We start from the raw sequence: 16,267 nt of genomic DNA, 5'->3' as shown, positions 1-16,267 counted from the left end.
TTGTGTAATGTTTATGTCCAGCGGCCGATGAGCACAGATACATTTTATCTATAATGTCTCTTCATATGACAAGGATTGAAAAGGATTTGCCAGTAAATTGTCGACTTGATTCATGGAGATGACTGCTTGTCTAGCTTGCTAGCTAAGATTTTGAAAGTATGATGTTGACATGATCAGGCCAATCAAAGCTACGATAGATATAATGTGATTTGACACCATTTTATCTGTGGCCAATGACCTTGAGCCTTCTTGGATCAGCACCCAAGGGACTTGAATTGTTTTGCTCTTCCTGTAGATTTTGCAGTGACGAATCACAGGGCAACTAGAGAACGTTACCAACCCCTACGATCTGTATTTTTCCGCTGGCTGCCCCACCACCACAGAAAGCACGGAGTTAGGCTGAAACAGCTTCATTTTGGAGCTGCCTAACTTAAAAAAGACAAAAAGAGACAATGTTTGTAGGTGGCTATATTAACTCAATTTTAATTGTATTTATTACATTGTTTGCAAACTGATATGTCTAATAAAAAGCATGAGCTGGCACACACCCAGAGACAATTATTTAGTGTAAAGGTACTGACTGACGGTGAATAAACTGTAAATTATAAAACAAAGAGTCGCACACTCCGAATGTATAACCTCCCAGTAATTTACCGGGTAAAAAACACCAATGTTTCGGCATCACTGTGCTTCTTCAGGGTAATGCCATGAATGCTTGAACCAGGTTATGTAGACAAACAGTGCAATTAGTGCAACCAATGACAAAAGTGAGGGGTGTGTCGTAATTGCTAGGTTGATCAGAATGAATTGCGCTAAACTGTTAAAAGACAATAGCCCACAGCATATTGGATATATTATGCCATTAACATTAGCATAACATTAGCATCAACATACATTATTTCATTTCATTTTACCTATATATTTCAATATTTTTGATTTCATTTAAAATATTGTTACATGTAATAGTTTGGTTAAACCATAATAATAATAAGCATCATCAACAGTGGGAACATAGTAGGTGCACTCTGATAAGATGTAGAAAGAATACATTCATTTACAAGCCCTGTTCACAGAATATATAATTGGTCATAAGAAGGGCCTGAGATCAATGTCAATATTCAGACCACTAGGGGTCAAAGTTTTTAAATAGGATATCCAGTAACCTCCCTCTGTAGTAGTAGGATCTCCATGTTACCTCCTCTCCTTGGTAGAGCAACATGCTCAATGCCTCTACATTTGAGGGAGGAGATGGGATGGTTAGTGTTGGATTTTGGGTAAACTTTGAACATTGCTAAACTACAGGACTGTTTTGCTATCACAGACTGGAACATGTTCCGGGATTCCTCCGATGGCATTGAGGAGTACACCACACCAGTCACTGGCTTTATCAATAAGTGCATCGAGGACGTCGTCCCCATAGTGACTGTGCGTACATACCCCAACCAGAAGCCATAGATTACAGGAAACATTCGCACTGAGCTAAAGGGAAAAGCTGCCGCTTTCAAGGTGCGGGACTCTACCCCGGAAGCTTATAAGAAATCCTGCTATGCCCTCTGACGAACCATCAAACAGGCAAAGCGTCAATACAGGGTTAAGATTGAATCGTACTACACAGACTCCGATGCTCATTTTATGTGGCAGGGCTTGCAAACTATTACAGACTACAAAGGGAACCACAGCCATGAGCTGCCCAGTCACACAAGCTGATGAGCTAAATAACTTCTATGCTCGCTTCGGGGCAAGCAACACTGAGGCATCATGCATGAGAGCTTCAGCTGGTCCGGACGACTGTGGGATCACGCTCTCCGTAGCCGAAGTGAGTAAGACATTTAAACAGGTCAACATTTACAAGGCTGCGGGGCCAGACGGATTACCAGGACGTGCGCTCTGGGCATATGCTGACCAACTGGCCGGTGTCTTCACTGACATTTTCAACATGTCCCTGATTGAGTCTGTAATACCACCATGTTACAAGCAGACCATCATTGTCCATGTGCCTAAGAACACAATTGCAACCTGCTTAATGACTACAGACCCGTAGCACTCACGTCCGTAGCCATGAAGTGCTTTCAAATGCTGGTAATGCCTCACATCAACACCATTATCCCAGAAACCCTAGACACACTACAATTTGCATACCGCCCAAACAGATCCACAGATGGTGCAATCTCCATTGCACTCCACACTGCCCTTTCCCAGCTGGACAAAAGGAACACCTACGTGAGAATGCTGTTCATTGACTACAGCTCAGCGTTCAACACCATAGTACCCTCAAAGCTCATCACTAAGCTAAGGATCCTGGAACTAAACACCTCCCTCTGAAGCTAGATCCTGGACTTCCTGACGGGCCGACCCCAGGTGGTGAGGGTAGGTAGCAACACATCTGCAACGCTGATCCTCAACACTGGAGCCCCTCAGGGGTGCGTGCACAGTCCCCTCCTGTACTCCATTCTCATCGATGGGGCTGTAGTGGAGCAGGTTGAGAGCTTCAAGTTCCTTGGTGTCTATATCACCAACAAACTAGAATGGTGCAAACACACCAAGACAGTTGTGAAGATGGCACGACAAAGCCTATTCCCCCTCAGGAAACTGAAAAGATTTTGCATGGGTCCTCAGATCCTCAAAAGGTTCTACAGCTGCAACATTGAGAGCATCCTGACTGGTTGCATCACTGCCTGGTATGGCAACTGCTTGGCCTCCAACCGCAAGGCACTACAGAGGGTAGTGTGTATGGCCCAGTACATCACTGGGGCTAAACTGCCTGCCATCCAGGACCTCTACACCAGGCGGTTTCAGAGGAAGGCCCTAAAAATTGTCAAAGACCCCAGCCTACCCAGTCCTTGATGATTCTCTCTACCACCACATGGCAAGTGGTACTGGAGTACCAAGTCTAGGACAAAAAGGCTTCTCAACAGATTTTACCCCCAAGCCATAAGACTCCTGAACATTGTGCCCCCTCCCAACCAACCCTTCTTTTACGTTGCTGCTACTCTCTGTTTATCATATATGCATAGTCACATTAATTATACATTCATGTACATACTACCTCAATTAGACCGACTGACCAGTGCCCCTGCACATTGGCTACCCGAACTATCTGCATTGTGTCCCGCCACCCACCACCCACCAAACCCTCTTTTACGCTACTGCTACTCTCTGTTTATCAATAGTCACTTTAACCATACCTACATGTACATACTACCTCAGTCAGCCTGACTAACCGGTGCCTTTTTTTATTTTATTTACGTAACTATTGTTCACCTAATAGCCTTTTTTATACATCGCACTGTTGGTGTCACGTTCTGACCATAGTTCTGTTATTTTATTCTTTGTTTTAGTATGGTCAGGGCATGAGTTGGGGTGGGCAGTCTATGTTTGTTTTTCTATGTTGGTTTTTGTGTTCGGCCTAGTATGGGTCTCAATCAGAGGCAGGTGTCGTTAGTTGTCTCTGACTGAGAATCATACTTAGGTAGCCTGGGTTTCACTTTTGGTTTGTGGGTGTTTGTTTCTGTGTGAGTGTTTGGGCCACACGGTACTGTTTCGGTTTTTGTTTCGGTTTTTGTTTTGTTTTGTTTTGTTTTGTTTACATCGTTTATTGTTTTGTATTTCAGTGTTCAGTTCGTTTTGAATAAATCATCATGTACACTTACCACGTTGCACTTTGGTCCGATACTTCTTCCACCTCTGAATGCCGTTACAGTTGCTTAAAGCCTGTAAGTAAGCATTTCACTGTAAGGTCTACACCTGTTGTATTCGGCGCACGTGACAAATTAAATTTGATTTGAACATTTCTATACTAATGACATGATAGATCAGAAGTAATACTATAGTATCAGGGATGATAGAGAATTGTTTTTACACCAGAAGTTAATGGTTATCTGTAGGAGCCTGATGGCTTTGGGATGTGTAGGGGAGATGGGTGGAGATCTTAGAAACTAACAATGTCACTGAGGGAGAGAGGGTAATGTATAATGTTTACATTATGTCAGGATATGTTTTTGTTAGTCATCAGGGATCCGCTGGGAGGAGAAGAGATAGTCTGGTATCAATAACCATGACAGCCTTGAGTTGGGGAGGAGTGAGCACTTTGGGGTAGAGGTCAGGTCAGATGAAGTGAGGAAGAACAGATATCACTAAGGTTCTGTCTAGCAACGGGGATGCATTGGCTGATCAGTTGTGGAGAATGAGACTTCGACTAGGAGAAAGGGTTAAATATCCGTACTTTTGTCAAATGTTTGTCTGAATGCAGCTGTATCAACACTTAGGGAAGAATTACACTTGGTTAAGCTTCTCTAATGTCTGTGAGTTATTTACTCTGAAAATTAGAACTTAATATTAGCTTCAAGAAAGTGAGCTGTAAGTGGATAGTCCGTATTCTTACACCTAATTGAGCTGCGGTGTTCAGCTATGGCGTTGTTTTAATTGTTTTTTCGTTTGTCCCATGTAGGCTTTCCCACATGTAAAGGATATGAGAGAGATTACTCCCTTTGTCTTGCATGAGATGTTACCCCTAACATGGAGTTTTCGAACTGTATGTGGGTGTCTGAAGAAGGATGTTTTTATAGTGCTATTGCACTGTGCGCATGATCAACATTTGTAGTTCCCATTTGGAATAGGTATCAAGAGTCTAGGAGTGGGCTCAGGAGGCAGGTCAGATCTCACCAAGTTAACCCCAATATTGCGACCCCAGCTTATAGACCACCAGTGGGGGCTCCTTGAAGAGGTGTGCAATTTGTTTTGTCTGATTGCAGAATATGCCAGTACTTTTTCAGGATTGCTTTCATGTTCTCCGAACATTTGGTGCAAAACACTGTTGCGTTTTTTCTTTGGTTTAGTTTTTAGCAATTCCTCTTGGTTTTTGAGATATTTTCATCGCAGCATTAATAATTTTGTCCTTGTAACCTCTCGTTTTTAATTTCTGTCCTTTTCTTAGCATTGCTATCAAAATCTGACTGGTGGGCACAGATCTGTTTTAACCCAGCATAACTGGCTATGTGGTAGACCATTCCTGAGGGGAAGGGGATGCATACTATCTGCATGTAGCAGGGTATTGCGGTCTGTGGGCTTTGTGTATAAGTCTGTATGTAATGCATCATTCTCTTCGATGATCCATAAATCCAGGTAATTACATTTTCTCTAATCGGTCTGAGTTTGAAGATAGGCCTTGAAATACAGCCACAGGTACACCTCCAATTGACTCGAATGATGTCAATGATGTCAATTAGCCTATCAGAAGCTTCTAAAGCTACAACATCATTTTCTGGAATTTTCCAAGCTGTTTAGTGGATGTAAACAACTTAGTGGATATAAACTTCTGACCCATTGGAATTTTGATACAGTGAAATAATCTATCTGTAAACAATTGTTGGAAAAATTACTTGTGTCATGCACAAAGTAGATGTCCTAACCGACTTGACAAAACTATAGTTTGTTAACAAGAAATTTGTGGAGTGGTTGAAAAACAATTTTTAATGACTCCAACCTAAGTGTATGTAAACTTCCGACTTCAACTGAATGTGTTATTTCATAGTTTTGATGTCTTCACTATCATTCTACAATGTAGAAAATGGTAAAAATAAAGAAAAACCCTGCAATGAGTGGGCATGTCCAAACATTTGACTGATATTATATATATATATCCCCACTTGTTTAGCAAAATGTGTATATATGTCCCACTTGCCCTGAATGACTGGTCGCCTTTTTATTTTTTGGGAATGCATGGATCACCAATGCGGTTGAATGCTGCATTGCTGTATGGCCACTCAAAATGTCTTGTAGTTGAGTAGCCAGCCGAGGCTACTGCACAAATGTTTCTGTGCTTTATCTGCATTGCTTGCTGTTTGGGGTTTTAGGCTGGGTTTCTGTATAGCACTTTGTGACATCTGCTGATGTAAAAAGGGCTTTATAAATACATTTGATTGATTGTAATAGGTCTACATGTTTCTCCTTTGCATGGTGTTTTAGGTTGAGTTTTTTGGTTGTTTTGAAGTCATGCTTAAAATAACAAAAGGCGGGAAACGTTTTTTGCCTGCTATCGGTCCAATATTTCAGGGAGTGTTGCAGCACCCTTAGCACCACTTGGAGGAGGGGGTTGTGTGTGTGTGTTGCAATTCCATTTGGCGTGCAGCACGTTGGCAGCACTTGCTGTGACTTGGAGTGCAGCGCATCGTGGGCTGTATGGAAGCGTGCCGAATTTAATTGACAACCCAAATCATTGGGCGGCCAGTTAGAGATGTGTCATGGGCCGGATTCGGCCCACAGGCCTTGTGTTTGACCCATGTGATCTAAAGAATAAGCTATAGACTATCCAAAACAAGATGGTAAGAATTGGGATTAAATTCCCCTCTTACTCCTCTGGAGGTTGAGCATGTACTTTGTCCATATACTGTGTCTTTTTACTGACGAATTAAAATTAATCAATCAATACAAACTTGTTATTTGTGGTGGTAAACATTATTTAGAGTTAATTCTATGAGGGGGTGACGGTTTGCAATTTTATTTACAGTACAAGGGGAAGGTCATGTGAGAATATTTTTTATGTTGGAGAGGGGGGTGCATTTTTTGGGGTGGACACCTTGAACTGTCTAACATGGTCATGGTAAGTAGGTCTAAGAGAATAGTCTGAAAACAGCTTGGAGTAATCATGTGTGGCATTATGTTTGGTTCTTAAACAGCAAAGTAAACACGTACACAATCTCTAAAACATTGCTGGGAGTTTTGCTGGCTTTTGAAAATCTAGCATTGTTTAGATGCGTGTTTCCCAGATTTTCTGTTGATACTTTAGGACTTGACTGGTTTTTAAATGGGCCATAATGTTATATTTTCCTCAACTTTTAAGCCTGCCATTCCAAATGAAAGATGATCCTTTAAGCCTACGCTCATAAAATGTTCCACTACGGGGGAAAAACAGCAAAAACAATCAAAACAATATGTGGTAGTTATGGGAGACGGTAAACAATTCACAATGACTTCAACTGTCTCTTAGAATAGATATTAATGGGTAGTATAATTCATCTCACTCTACCTTTGGTTTGGGTGGGGAGGACAGTGGCGGATTCTGAGTAATCCTCAGCGTACTCTTCCTCACAGTTCCAGTCAACAGGCCCGTTGCTCTTGGTCATCAGGGTCATGTACATCTCAATGACCCCGCGGGCTTTTCTCAGAGCCTCTCTGGGCGAGGTGCTGTGCACCCTCACAAACTTCACTGGGTTGTCCTGTGACAGAGACAAGAGGAGAGAGGGAGAGTGGTGACGGGATGGGTCACATTCTCTACAAACAATTCAAAACATCCTGAAATACTTTCAAGTTGTTTTTAATGGCACTCAGTTAATGCCTCATACCTAATGATTGTTTCATCAACTCGAACTATGACAACTCCGATCCTATGAAGGAAGTTGCAAGAGGAGCCAGCTATTCTAGATAATTATTAGAAACAAAATGAAAGTGTCTATTTCCAACGTCACTTCATTGGCTATTGGCCACCTTGGCTTAAGTCTTCAGTATTTCATAATTTAAAAGGGTTTTCTGAAGCACTCTAAAACAAATTATTTGAAAGTAAAAATATTTCAAAATAGTACAATTGTTTATTTTGTTGAAAGAAATCAACTGAGAAATTATACAATCAATCACTCTGATTGGGTCCAGTAATTTGATTTGAAAAGGAGTTAATTTAATATTTGATACTGGATAAGACTACAGCCAAACAGACACATTTAGCCAGCCCAAACTTCAGTGTAGATGTTGGACAAGCATTCCCTTAAGAGACAGGAGTCACCTGAAGAGGGACCATTGTCTGATACCATCATCACAGGGTACCCAGAGACATACCGGGGCACCAGTCTCATGTTTGACCTTAATCTAACACTAATCTAATATAGACAAGATGATTTGCCCAGACTTACTGGCATTCTGAAGTGTGCATGTTTATGCTGTCTCCTGGGCCCTGCTACCTCCCCAAGCCAACTTAAAAGAGATCACATTTTTGTTCCATGCTGTTAAACATATTCTGTTAACCCTGCCATATCAGGGGTCACAATCTCATTGAAGAAAGAATTTGATGCTAAATTGAATATTGGTGACTATTCCTCTGTACTCTGTAAATTGAAGGTCTGAGGAAGCTGGATTGATTGATTGTATTTTATCCCTACTTTATCTATCTAACAACCATGATCACTGAGCAGCTTAAAATGTTTAGAGAAAATCATATATATCTAAGGAGCCATATTGTAATAAAGCAATGTGTTTAGAGTTACCATGTCCTATTGGAATTTAAGAAACATTATTAACATCACTGCATACTACTATGCCTTTTCAAATAGTCCAATTTAATAAGACTGAACTTCATGCACCAACCACCCAAGCACTGTTTCACTTTGTTTACTTCTAAGAAGTTATTATGCTGCCATCAATAAAAGTTGAAGTCTGGCACAATCCAACAGACGTTTGGAAGAGATTTAGCTAAGCCTATTCCCAGACTAGAGTAGCAATGCTCGTAAGTAAGTAGCACGCACCTCAATCTCCTCGTTGATTTCGGGTATGCAGTTGTGGGAGTAAAAGTTGTATATGACCTTCTTCAGGGATTTGACATAGCGCCCGTTGTCCGACTTCATGACATAATTGAAGTTTGTGTTCAGAAGCTCCAGGATTTGTGGCAATGCTGCTTTCACATAACAGACTTCACTCTGGTTCAAAGGAGAAAGAAACCTATCGTCACTGCATTTTTTAAACACCGATTTCCATTGAGGTTTGAACCTCCTTTCCAAAGCAGACCTGGAAAGTCACTCATGACTCAACATTCATTTCCACTTAGCCATAGTGACTTTGCTTCCTGTATCACTAGACTTAATTGGAGGTGCAGGAAAAGTTAGCTACATACCAACAGGTCCTTGTGGTTGTTTTTGGCACAACCTTTAAACAGACCTTCAACAGACCTTTTATAGCCCTTTCCTGCAGTCAAATGACCTAGTGGCCGCATGGGTGGAATGTTATCAAAATAATAAACCTTAGAAAGACCGGCATTTACATTTTTTTTTATGTCAAACAGTTTAGTTATATTTCAGTCTTCTTTCATGTATATAAAGTATAATATTGGGATGCAAACTCAAAATACATTCCAACTCTATCTGACATGGTACAGGGGTCTTTTTTGAAGCCCATAACCAAATGTGTGAGGTGTAAAATTTTGTTTCAACGTACATTTGTTTAAGACTGCCACACAGCTCTCTATCTACTGTAACTTGGCACAGTTCAGAGGTATTTTCGAAACATTTCCCTTCCAGGGGATGAACAACCTGGTTTGTTCATGGCATTATACTTTTCTTCTAAATATAATTCCATTTTTGCCGTAAAGGCTGGATGGGGCAAGAGATGTTATGAATCGGTATGCCAGCCTGGCACATCTTGAAAGAACAAGACTATATTGACAGTGACTGGTTGTGATGTTTATCTATGGTATCACATCCTTTATGTGCACGCATCAAACTACTTTTGTTGTGAAAGTTGTAATTACAGTGTAGTAGGAAGGAAATACTCACCAAACTCTGGAGCTCAGTAAATACATAGGTTATTGAACAGCCATTCTCCAACTGATTGTCAATCTGCGTGGGAAACAAAGACCCAAACAGTGAAGTGTGCAACTCAGTCATGCAGCCATACAGAATTCATGGCTGCCACATTTTGTGTGTGGGTCACAGAAGGAATACCTACTTTTAGATAATACATTAACTAACTTGGGAGGAAACCTTTCATTAACATCAATATGTTCAGGCATGAGTTATGACAGTTTGAGTGATTGAAAGCAACTATCTCAAGTTGATTTTTTTTGTTTGGAGTCTATCATTGCATGATTTAGCGTGGTATGAGGTGTCCTCACCAGGCGATTGAGGTTGAGGAGGTGACCCTTTGTCACAGAGTGCCGACATGGACCAGGGACGCCAGCCCACGCCAAAGGGAAGCAGAGGAGGACGACGAAGCACAAATGCCTAGCCTGAAATTAACGGAGCAGTATTATTACACTACTACTACTACATAGTACTACAACAACTTATATTTCCACTTAGGGATCTACAAGTCAAAGTTTAGTTCACACTGAACCATATGTTCGCATAAAGAAGAGCAAAGATCTAAATCGGGTTCAATATTGTTAATTGATGAGTTGCAAAGTGTTAGGCACAATAGTGCCTTTTATGCACGTGATAACTAAATTACATATTAAGTATATACAATTCTAGGTCACATGGGGTATGACACATTTTTGGATATGTCTTCAAATTTGATAGTCAATAAAATCATGCTGGTTTCATTTAAAATCATATTGTATCTTGTTTATTTGAGAACACAATCGTTTTTGATTACACAACTTGTAAGGGTCGTACTGAAAGTGATTGTAAAGTACTACAGTGTCTCTGCTGCCAATTCCCATACTCTTGCAGATCACTGGTTATAAACATCTGGAAAGGTGAACAGCTAACAGTATATCCTATCACATCAAAAAAGAGTGAGAGAATACAAATGATTTGGTTCTACCTGTTTGAAGACACTTGTTTCAAGAAAATGTTGTCATTTTTACAACTTGTAATTTAAATTAATATTATATTATTTTTTACAAGGATGTAAAGATGTCACCTTTAACAAATACATGCACACACACACACATGCACACACACGTACACGATACAATTATCATTAGGGCTTATCAAGTCTGAAATTTTCAAGTGGAAATGACAAACTTTAGAAGCCTTTTTAAAACAGTGCATTACAAGATCATAGCTGTCGGGAGGGGGAGGGGGGGTGCTGCTTGCAAAATCATAAGGAGTACATTTACCACTTGTACCACTTGCAAAATCATAAGGAGTACATTTACCACTTGTACCACTTGCAAAATCATAAGGAGTACATTTACCACTTGTACCACTTGCAAAATCATAAGGAGTACATTTAAATAAATCTTTAAAGTAGTGCACTGGGCCTTTACTCAAACATAGCTGTCTGTAACGCAGCCAAACATTCCCCAGCTTCCCCGCCCCCACCACACACACACACATCCTGTGGCTATACAAGTTTGCGTTTCCTACAACAACAGGAGGATCAAATTACGATACGGCATTTGTATTTTATGGTTATTCTCTCCAAAATCATGACCAGATGGAACCTGTGGGCTTATTTATTTTCCTTTCTTTCACAGCAAAAGCGGCATATGTAATTGATAGATTGATATGTTTCGCAACAGTATAAAATGTTGTATGGATTAATGCCATAATAATAAAATAAAATAAATATTGAAATAACATGTGTTCATCAGAAGATGTTGCCTCCATAGATTCCGTCATGGCCCTAACCATACACCAGAGAACACTTCATTTCAAGACATATACAGACATCAGCCACTGGTCACATTCATCCCATCTTTGAAACAGAACAGAATAAAATCTTAATGTACACATTGGCTAGCACCGTGGAGGCCAGAAACAACAGTTACTGATGGGTGGGTGTTCTAATGAAACACTCCAACAGCACTCAAGTACTTTCATTTCAATTAACTCAACTCATGTAAACACCCTGCTTCCAATATCCCAACAATATGAGCACAGTAGTTATTTGTTTAATATGAAGACCGTTTGTGACCCACTGTATAAAACAGGACTTTTGTTGAAAAAAAGTACATATAGAGATTTTTGTTACAATGATGGCTTTCAAATGAATGAATTATGTATTTTCATAAAAAAATAAAATGCAATAATAATCTAACAAGATTAATGTAATAATAAAATAATCTTATTACTACATCTTGAAGCTGTTTCCTGTAGAGAGGAATTCCAAGACTTGCCTTTCTAAGAGAACAGTATATCAAACAAATATAAAAAATAATCATATTAGTAGCGTCCGTTATATACAGAGATATGGATCCAAGGAATGACCACGCATGATATCACCACTATAGTTAAATACATGTTTTGAGGCTATACAGTTTGTTTACATGTATTTTGTTTACAAACTGTCATGTTTGTCATTTATTATCATGTCTTGTCCCTGTGCTCCCCATTCTGTTCGTTTCCCTCTGCTGGTCTTATTGGGTTCTTTCCCTCTTTCTATCCCTCTCTCTCCCCCTCCCCCCTCTCACTCTCTCTTCTCTCTATCGTTCCGTTCCTGCTCCCAGCTGTTCCTATTCCCCTAATCATCATTTAGTCTTCCCACACCTGTTCCCGATCCTTTCCCCTGATTAGAGTCCCTATTTATTCCTTTGTGTTCCGTTCCTGTCCCGTCGGTTCCTTGTTTAGTATTCACCATGCTGTGATTGCGTTTCGCCCTGTCCTGTCGTGTTTTTGCTGTGATTGTGTATCGCCCTGTCCTGTCGTGTTTTTTTGCCTTCATCAGATGCTGCGTGTGAGCAGGTGTCTCTGTCTACTACGGCCTGCGCCTACCCGAAGCGACCTGCAGTCTGTGGCCGCTTCTCCAGTTATTCCCCTCTACAGACTAGAGGATTTCTGTTATTCCCTGTTTGGACTTAAATAAACTCTGTTTCTGTTAAGTCGCTTTTGGGTCCTCTTTCACCTGCATGACAGAAGGAACCGACCAAGGAATGGATCCAGCGACTTCAGACGCTCGTTACACTGCCGTCGAGATCCAAGGAGCCATGCTCGGCAGACACGAGCAGGAATTGTCTGCTGCTCGCCATGCCGTGGAGAACCTGGCCGCTCAGGTTTCCGACCTCTCTGGACAGTTCCAGAGTCTACGTCTCGTGCCACCTGTTACTTCCTGGCCTGCCGAGCCTCCAGAACCTAGGGTTAATAACCCACCTTGCTACTCCGGGCAGCCCACTGAGTGCCGCTCCTTTCTCACGCAGTGTGAGATTGTGTTCTCTCTCCAACCCAACACATACTCTAGAGAGAGAGCTCGGGTTGCTTACGTCATTTCACTCCTTACTGGCCGGGCTCGAGAATGGGGCACAGCTATCTGGGAGGCAAGGGCTGATTGCTCTATCAAATTCCAGAACTTTAAAGAGGAGATGATTCGGGTTTTTGACCGTTCAGTTTTTGGTGGGGAGGCTTCTAGGGCCCTGGCTTCCTTATGCCAAGGTGAACGGTCCATAACGGATTATTCTATTGAGTTTCGCACTCTTGCTGCCTCTAGTGAGTGGAACGAGCCGGCGCTGCTCGCTCATTTTCTGGAGGGACTCCACGCAGTGGTTAAGGATGAGATTCTCTCCCGGGAGGTTCCTTCAGATGTGGACTCTTTGATTGCTCTCGCCATCCGCATAGAACGACGGGTAGATCTTCGTCACCGGGCTCGTGGAAGAGAGCTCGCATCAACGGTGTTTCCCTGCTCCGCATCGCAACCATCTCCCTCCTCTGGCTTTGAGACTGAGCCCATGCAGCTGGGAGGGATTCGCATCTCGAATAAGGAGAGGGAACGGAGGATCACCAACCGCCTGTGCCTCTATTGCGGAGTTGCTGGACATTTTGTTAATTCATGTCCAGTAAAAGCCAGAGCTCATCTGTAAGCGGAGGGCTACAGGTGAGCGCAACTACTCAAGTCTCTCCATCAAAGTCCTGTACTACTTTGTCGGTCCACCTACGCTGGACCGGTTCGGGTGCTACATGTAGTGCCTTGATAGACTCTGGGGCTGAGGGTTGTTTCATGGACGAAGCATGGGTTCGGAAACATGACATTCCTTTCAGAGAGTTAGAGAAGCCTACGCCCATGTTCGCCTTAGATGGTAGTCATCTTCCCAGTATCAGATTTGAGACACTACCTTTAACCCTCACAGTATCTGGTAACCACAGTGAGACTATTTCTTTTTTGATTTTCCGTTCACCGTTTACACCTGTTGTTTTGGGTCATCCCTGGCTAGTATGTCATAATCCTTCTATTAATTGGTCTAGTAATTCTATCCTATCCTGGAACGTTTCTTGTCATGTGAAGTGTTTAATGTCTGCCATCCCTCCCGTTTCTTCTGTCCCTACTTCTCAGGAGGAACCTGGCGATTTGACAGGAGTGCCGGAGGAATATCATGATCTGCGCACGGTCTTCAGTCGGTCCCGAGCCAACTCCCTTCCTCCTCACCGGTCGTATGATTGTAGTATTGATCTCCTTCCGGGGACCACTCCTCCTCGAGGTAGACTATACTCTCTGTCGGCTCCCGAACGTAAGGCTCTCGAGGATTATTTGTCTGTGTCTCTTGACGCCGGTACCATAGTGCCTTCTTCTTCTCCGGCCGGGCGGGGTTCTTTTTGTTAAGAAGAAGGACGGTACTCTGCGCCCTGCGTGGATTATCGAGGGCTGAATGACATAACGGTTAAGAATCGTTATCCGCTTCCCCTTATGTCATCAGCCTTCGAGATTCTGCAGGGAGCCAGGTGCTTTACTAAGTTGGACCTTCGTAACGCTTACCATCTCGTGCGCATCAGAGAGGGGGACGAGTGGAAAACGGCGTTTAACACTCCGTTAGGCATTTTGAGTACCGGGTTCTGCCGTTCGGTCTCGCCAATGCGCCAGCTGTTTTTCAGGCATTAGTTAATGATGTTCTGAGAGACATGCTGAACATTTTTGTTTTTGTCTATCTTGACGATATCCTGATTTTTTCTCCGTCACTCGAGATTCATGTTCAGCACGTTCGACGTGTTCTACAGCGCCTTTTAGAGAATTGTCTCTACGTAAAGGCTGAGAAGTGCTCTTTTCATGTCTCCTCCGTTACTTTTCTCGGTTCCGTTATTTCCGCTGAAGGCATTCAGATGGATTCCGCTAAGGTCCAAGCTGTCAGTGATTGGCCCGTTCCAAGGTCACGTGTCGAGTTGCAGCGCTTTTTAGGTTTCGCTAATTTCTATCGGCGTTTCATTCGTAATTTCGGTCAAGTTGCTGCCCCTCTCACAGCTCTTACTTCTGTCAAGACGTGTTTTAAGTGGTCCGGTTCCGCCCAGGGAGCTTTTGATCTTCTAAAAGAACGTTTTACGTCCGCTCCTATCCTCGTTACTCCTGACGTCACTAGACAATTCATTGTCGAGGTTGACGCTTCAGAGGTAGGCGTGGGAGCCATTCTATCCCAGCGCTTCCAGTCTGACGATAAGGTTCATCCTTGCGCTTATTTTTCTCATCGCCTGTCGCCATCTGAGCGCAACTATGATGTGGGTAACCGTGAACTGCTCGCCATCCGCTTAGCCCTAGGCGAATGGCGACAGTGGTTGGAGGGGGCGACCGTTCCTTTTGTCGTTTGGACAGACCATAAGAACCTTGAGTACATCCGTTCTGCCAAACGACTTAATGCCCGTCAAGCTCGTTGGGCGTTGTTTTTCGCTCGTTTCGAGTTTGTGATTTCTTACCGTCCGGGTAGCAAGAACACCAAGCCTGATGCCTTATCCCGTCTGTTTAGTTCTTCTGTGGCTTCTACTGATCCCGAGGGGATTCTTCCTTATGGGCGTGTTGTCGGGTTAACAGTCTGGGGAATTGAAAGACAGGTTAAGCAAGCACTCACGCACACTGCGTCGCGCGCGCTTGTCCTAGTAACCTCCTTTTCGTTCCTGTTTCCACTCGTCTGGCTGTTCTTCAGTGGGCTCACTCTGCCAAGTTAGCTGGTCATCCCGGTGTTCGAGGCACTCTTGCGTCTATTCGCCAGCGCTTTTGGTGGCCGACTCAGGAGCGTGACACGCGCCGTTTCGTGGCTGCTTGTTCGGACTGCGCGCAGACTAAGTCGGGTAACTCTCCTCCTGCCGGTCGTCTCAGACCGCTCCCCATTCCTTCTCGACCATGGTCTCACATTGCCTTAGACTTCATTACCGGTCTGCCTTTGTCTGCGGGGAAGACTGTGATTCTGACGGTTGTCGATAGGTTCTCTAAGGCGGCACATTTCATTCCCCTCGCTAAACTTCCTTCCGCTAAGGAGACGGCACAAATCATTATTGAGAATGTATTCAGAATTCATGGCCTCCCGTTAGACGCCGTTTCAGACAGAGGCCCGCAATTCACGTCACAGTTTTGGAGGGAGTTCTGTCGTTTGATTGGTGCGTCCGTCAGTCTCTCTTCCGGGTTTCATCCCCAGTCTAACGGTCAAGCAGAGAGGGCCAATCAGACGATTGGTCGCATACTACGCAGCCTTTCTTTCAGAAACCCTGCGTCTTGGGCAGAACAGCTCCCCTGGGCAGAATACGCTCACAATTCGCTTCCTTCGTCTGCTACCGGGTTATCTCCGTTTCAGAGTAGTCTGGGTTACCAGCCTCCTCTGTTCTCATCCCAGCTTGCCGAGTCCAGCGTTCCCTCCGCTCAAGCGTTTGTCCAA

General features: G+C 43.0%; 1 protein-coding gene across 1 annotated transcript in view; it reads right to left on the bottom strand.

Annotated features, from left to right (window-relative positions):
- Positions 1-16,267, bottom strand: part of LOC124019062 — a 38,138-nt gene that overhangs the window by 11,243 nt on the left and 10,628 nt on the right. Inside the window, exons 2-5 of the mRNA XM_046334420.1 lie at positions 9,872-9,985; positions 9,534-9,596; positions 8,511-8,681; positions 7,025-7,214 (exon numbers count right to left, since the gene is read on the bottom strand). Of these exons, the coding sequence (XP_046190376.1) occupies positions 7,025-7,214; positions 8,511-8,681; positions 9,534-9,596; positions 9,872-9,985 (538 nt within the window). The remainder of the gene's footprint in view (positions 1-7,024; positions 7,215-8,510; positions 8,682-9,533; positions 9,597-9,871; positions 9,986-16,267) is intronic.

Source organism: Oncorhynchus gorbuscha, linkage group LG03 (assembly GCF_021184085.1).
Source record: "Oncorhynchus gorbuscha isolate QuinsamMale2020 ecotype Even-year linkage group LG03, OgorEven_v1.0, whole genome shotgun sequence".
NCBI lineage: Eukaryota > Metazoa > Chordata > Actinopteri > Salmoniformes > Salmonidae > Oncorhynchus > Oncorhynchus gorbuscha.
This window is presented reverse-complemented; position numbering and strand designations above follow the sequence as displayed.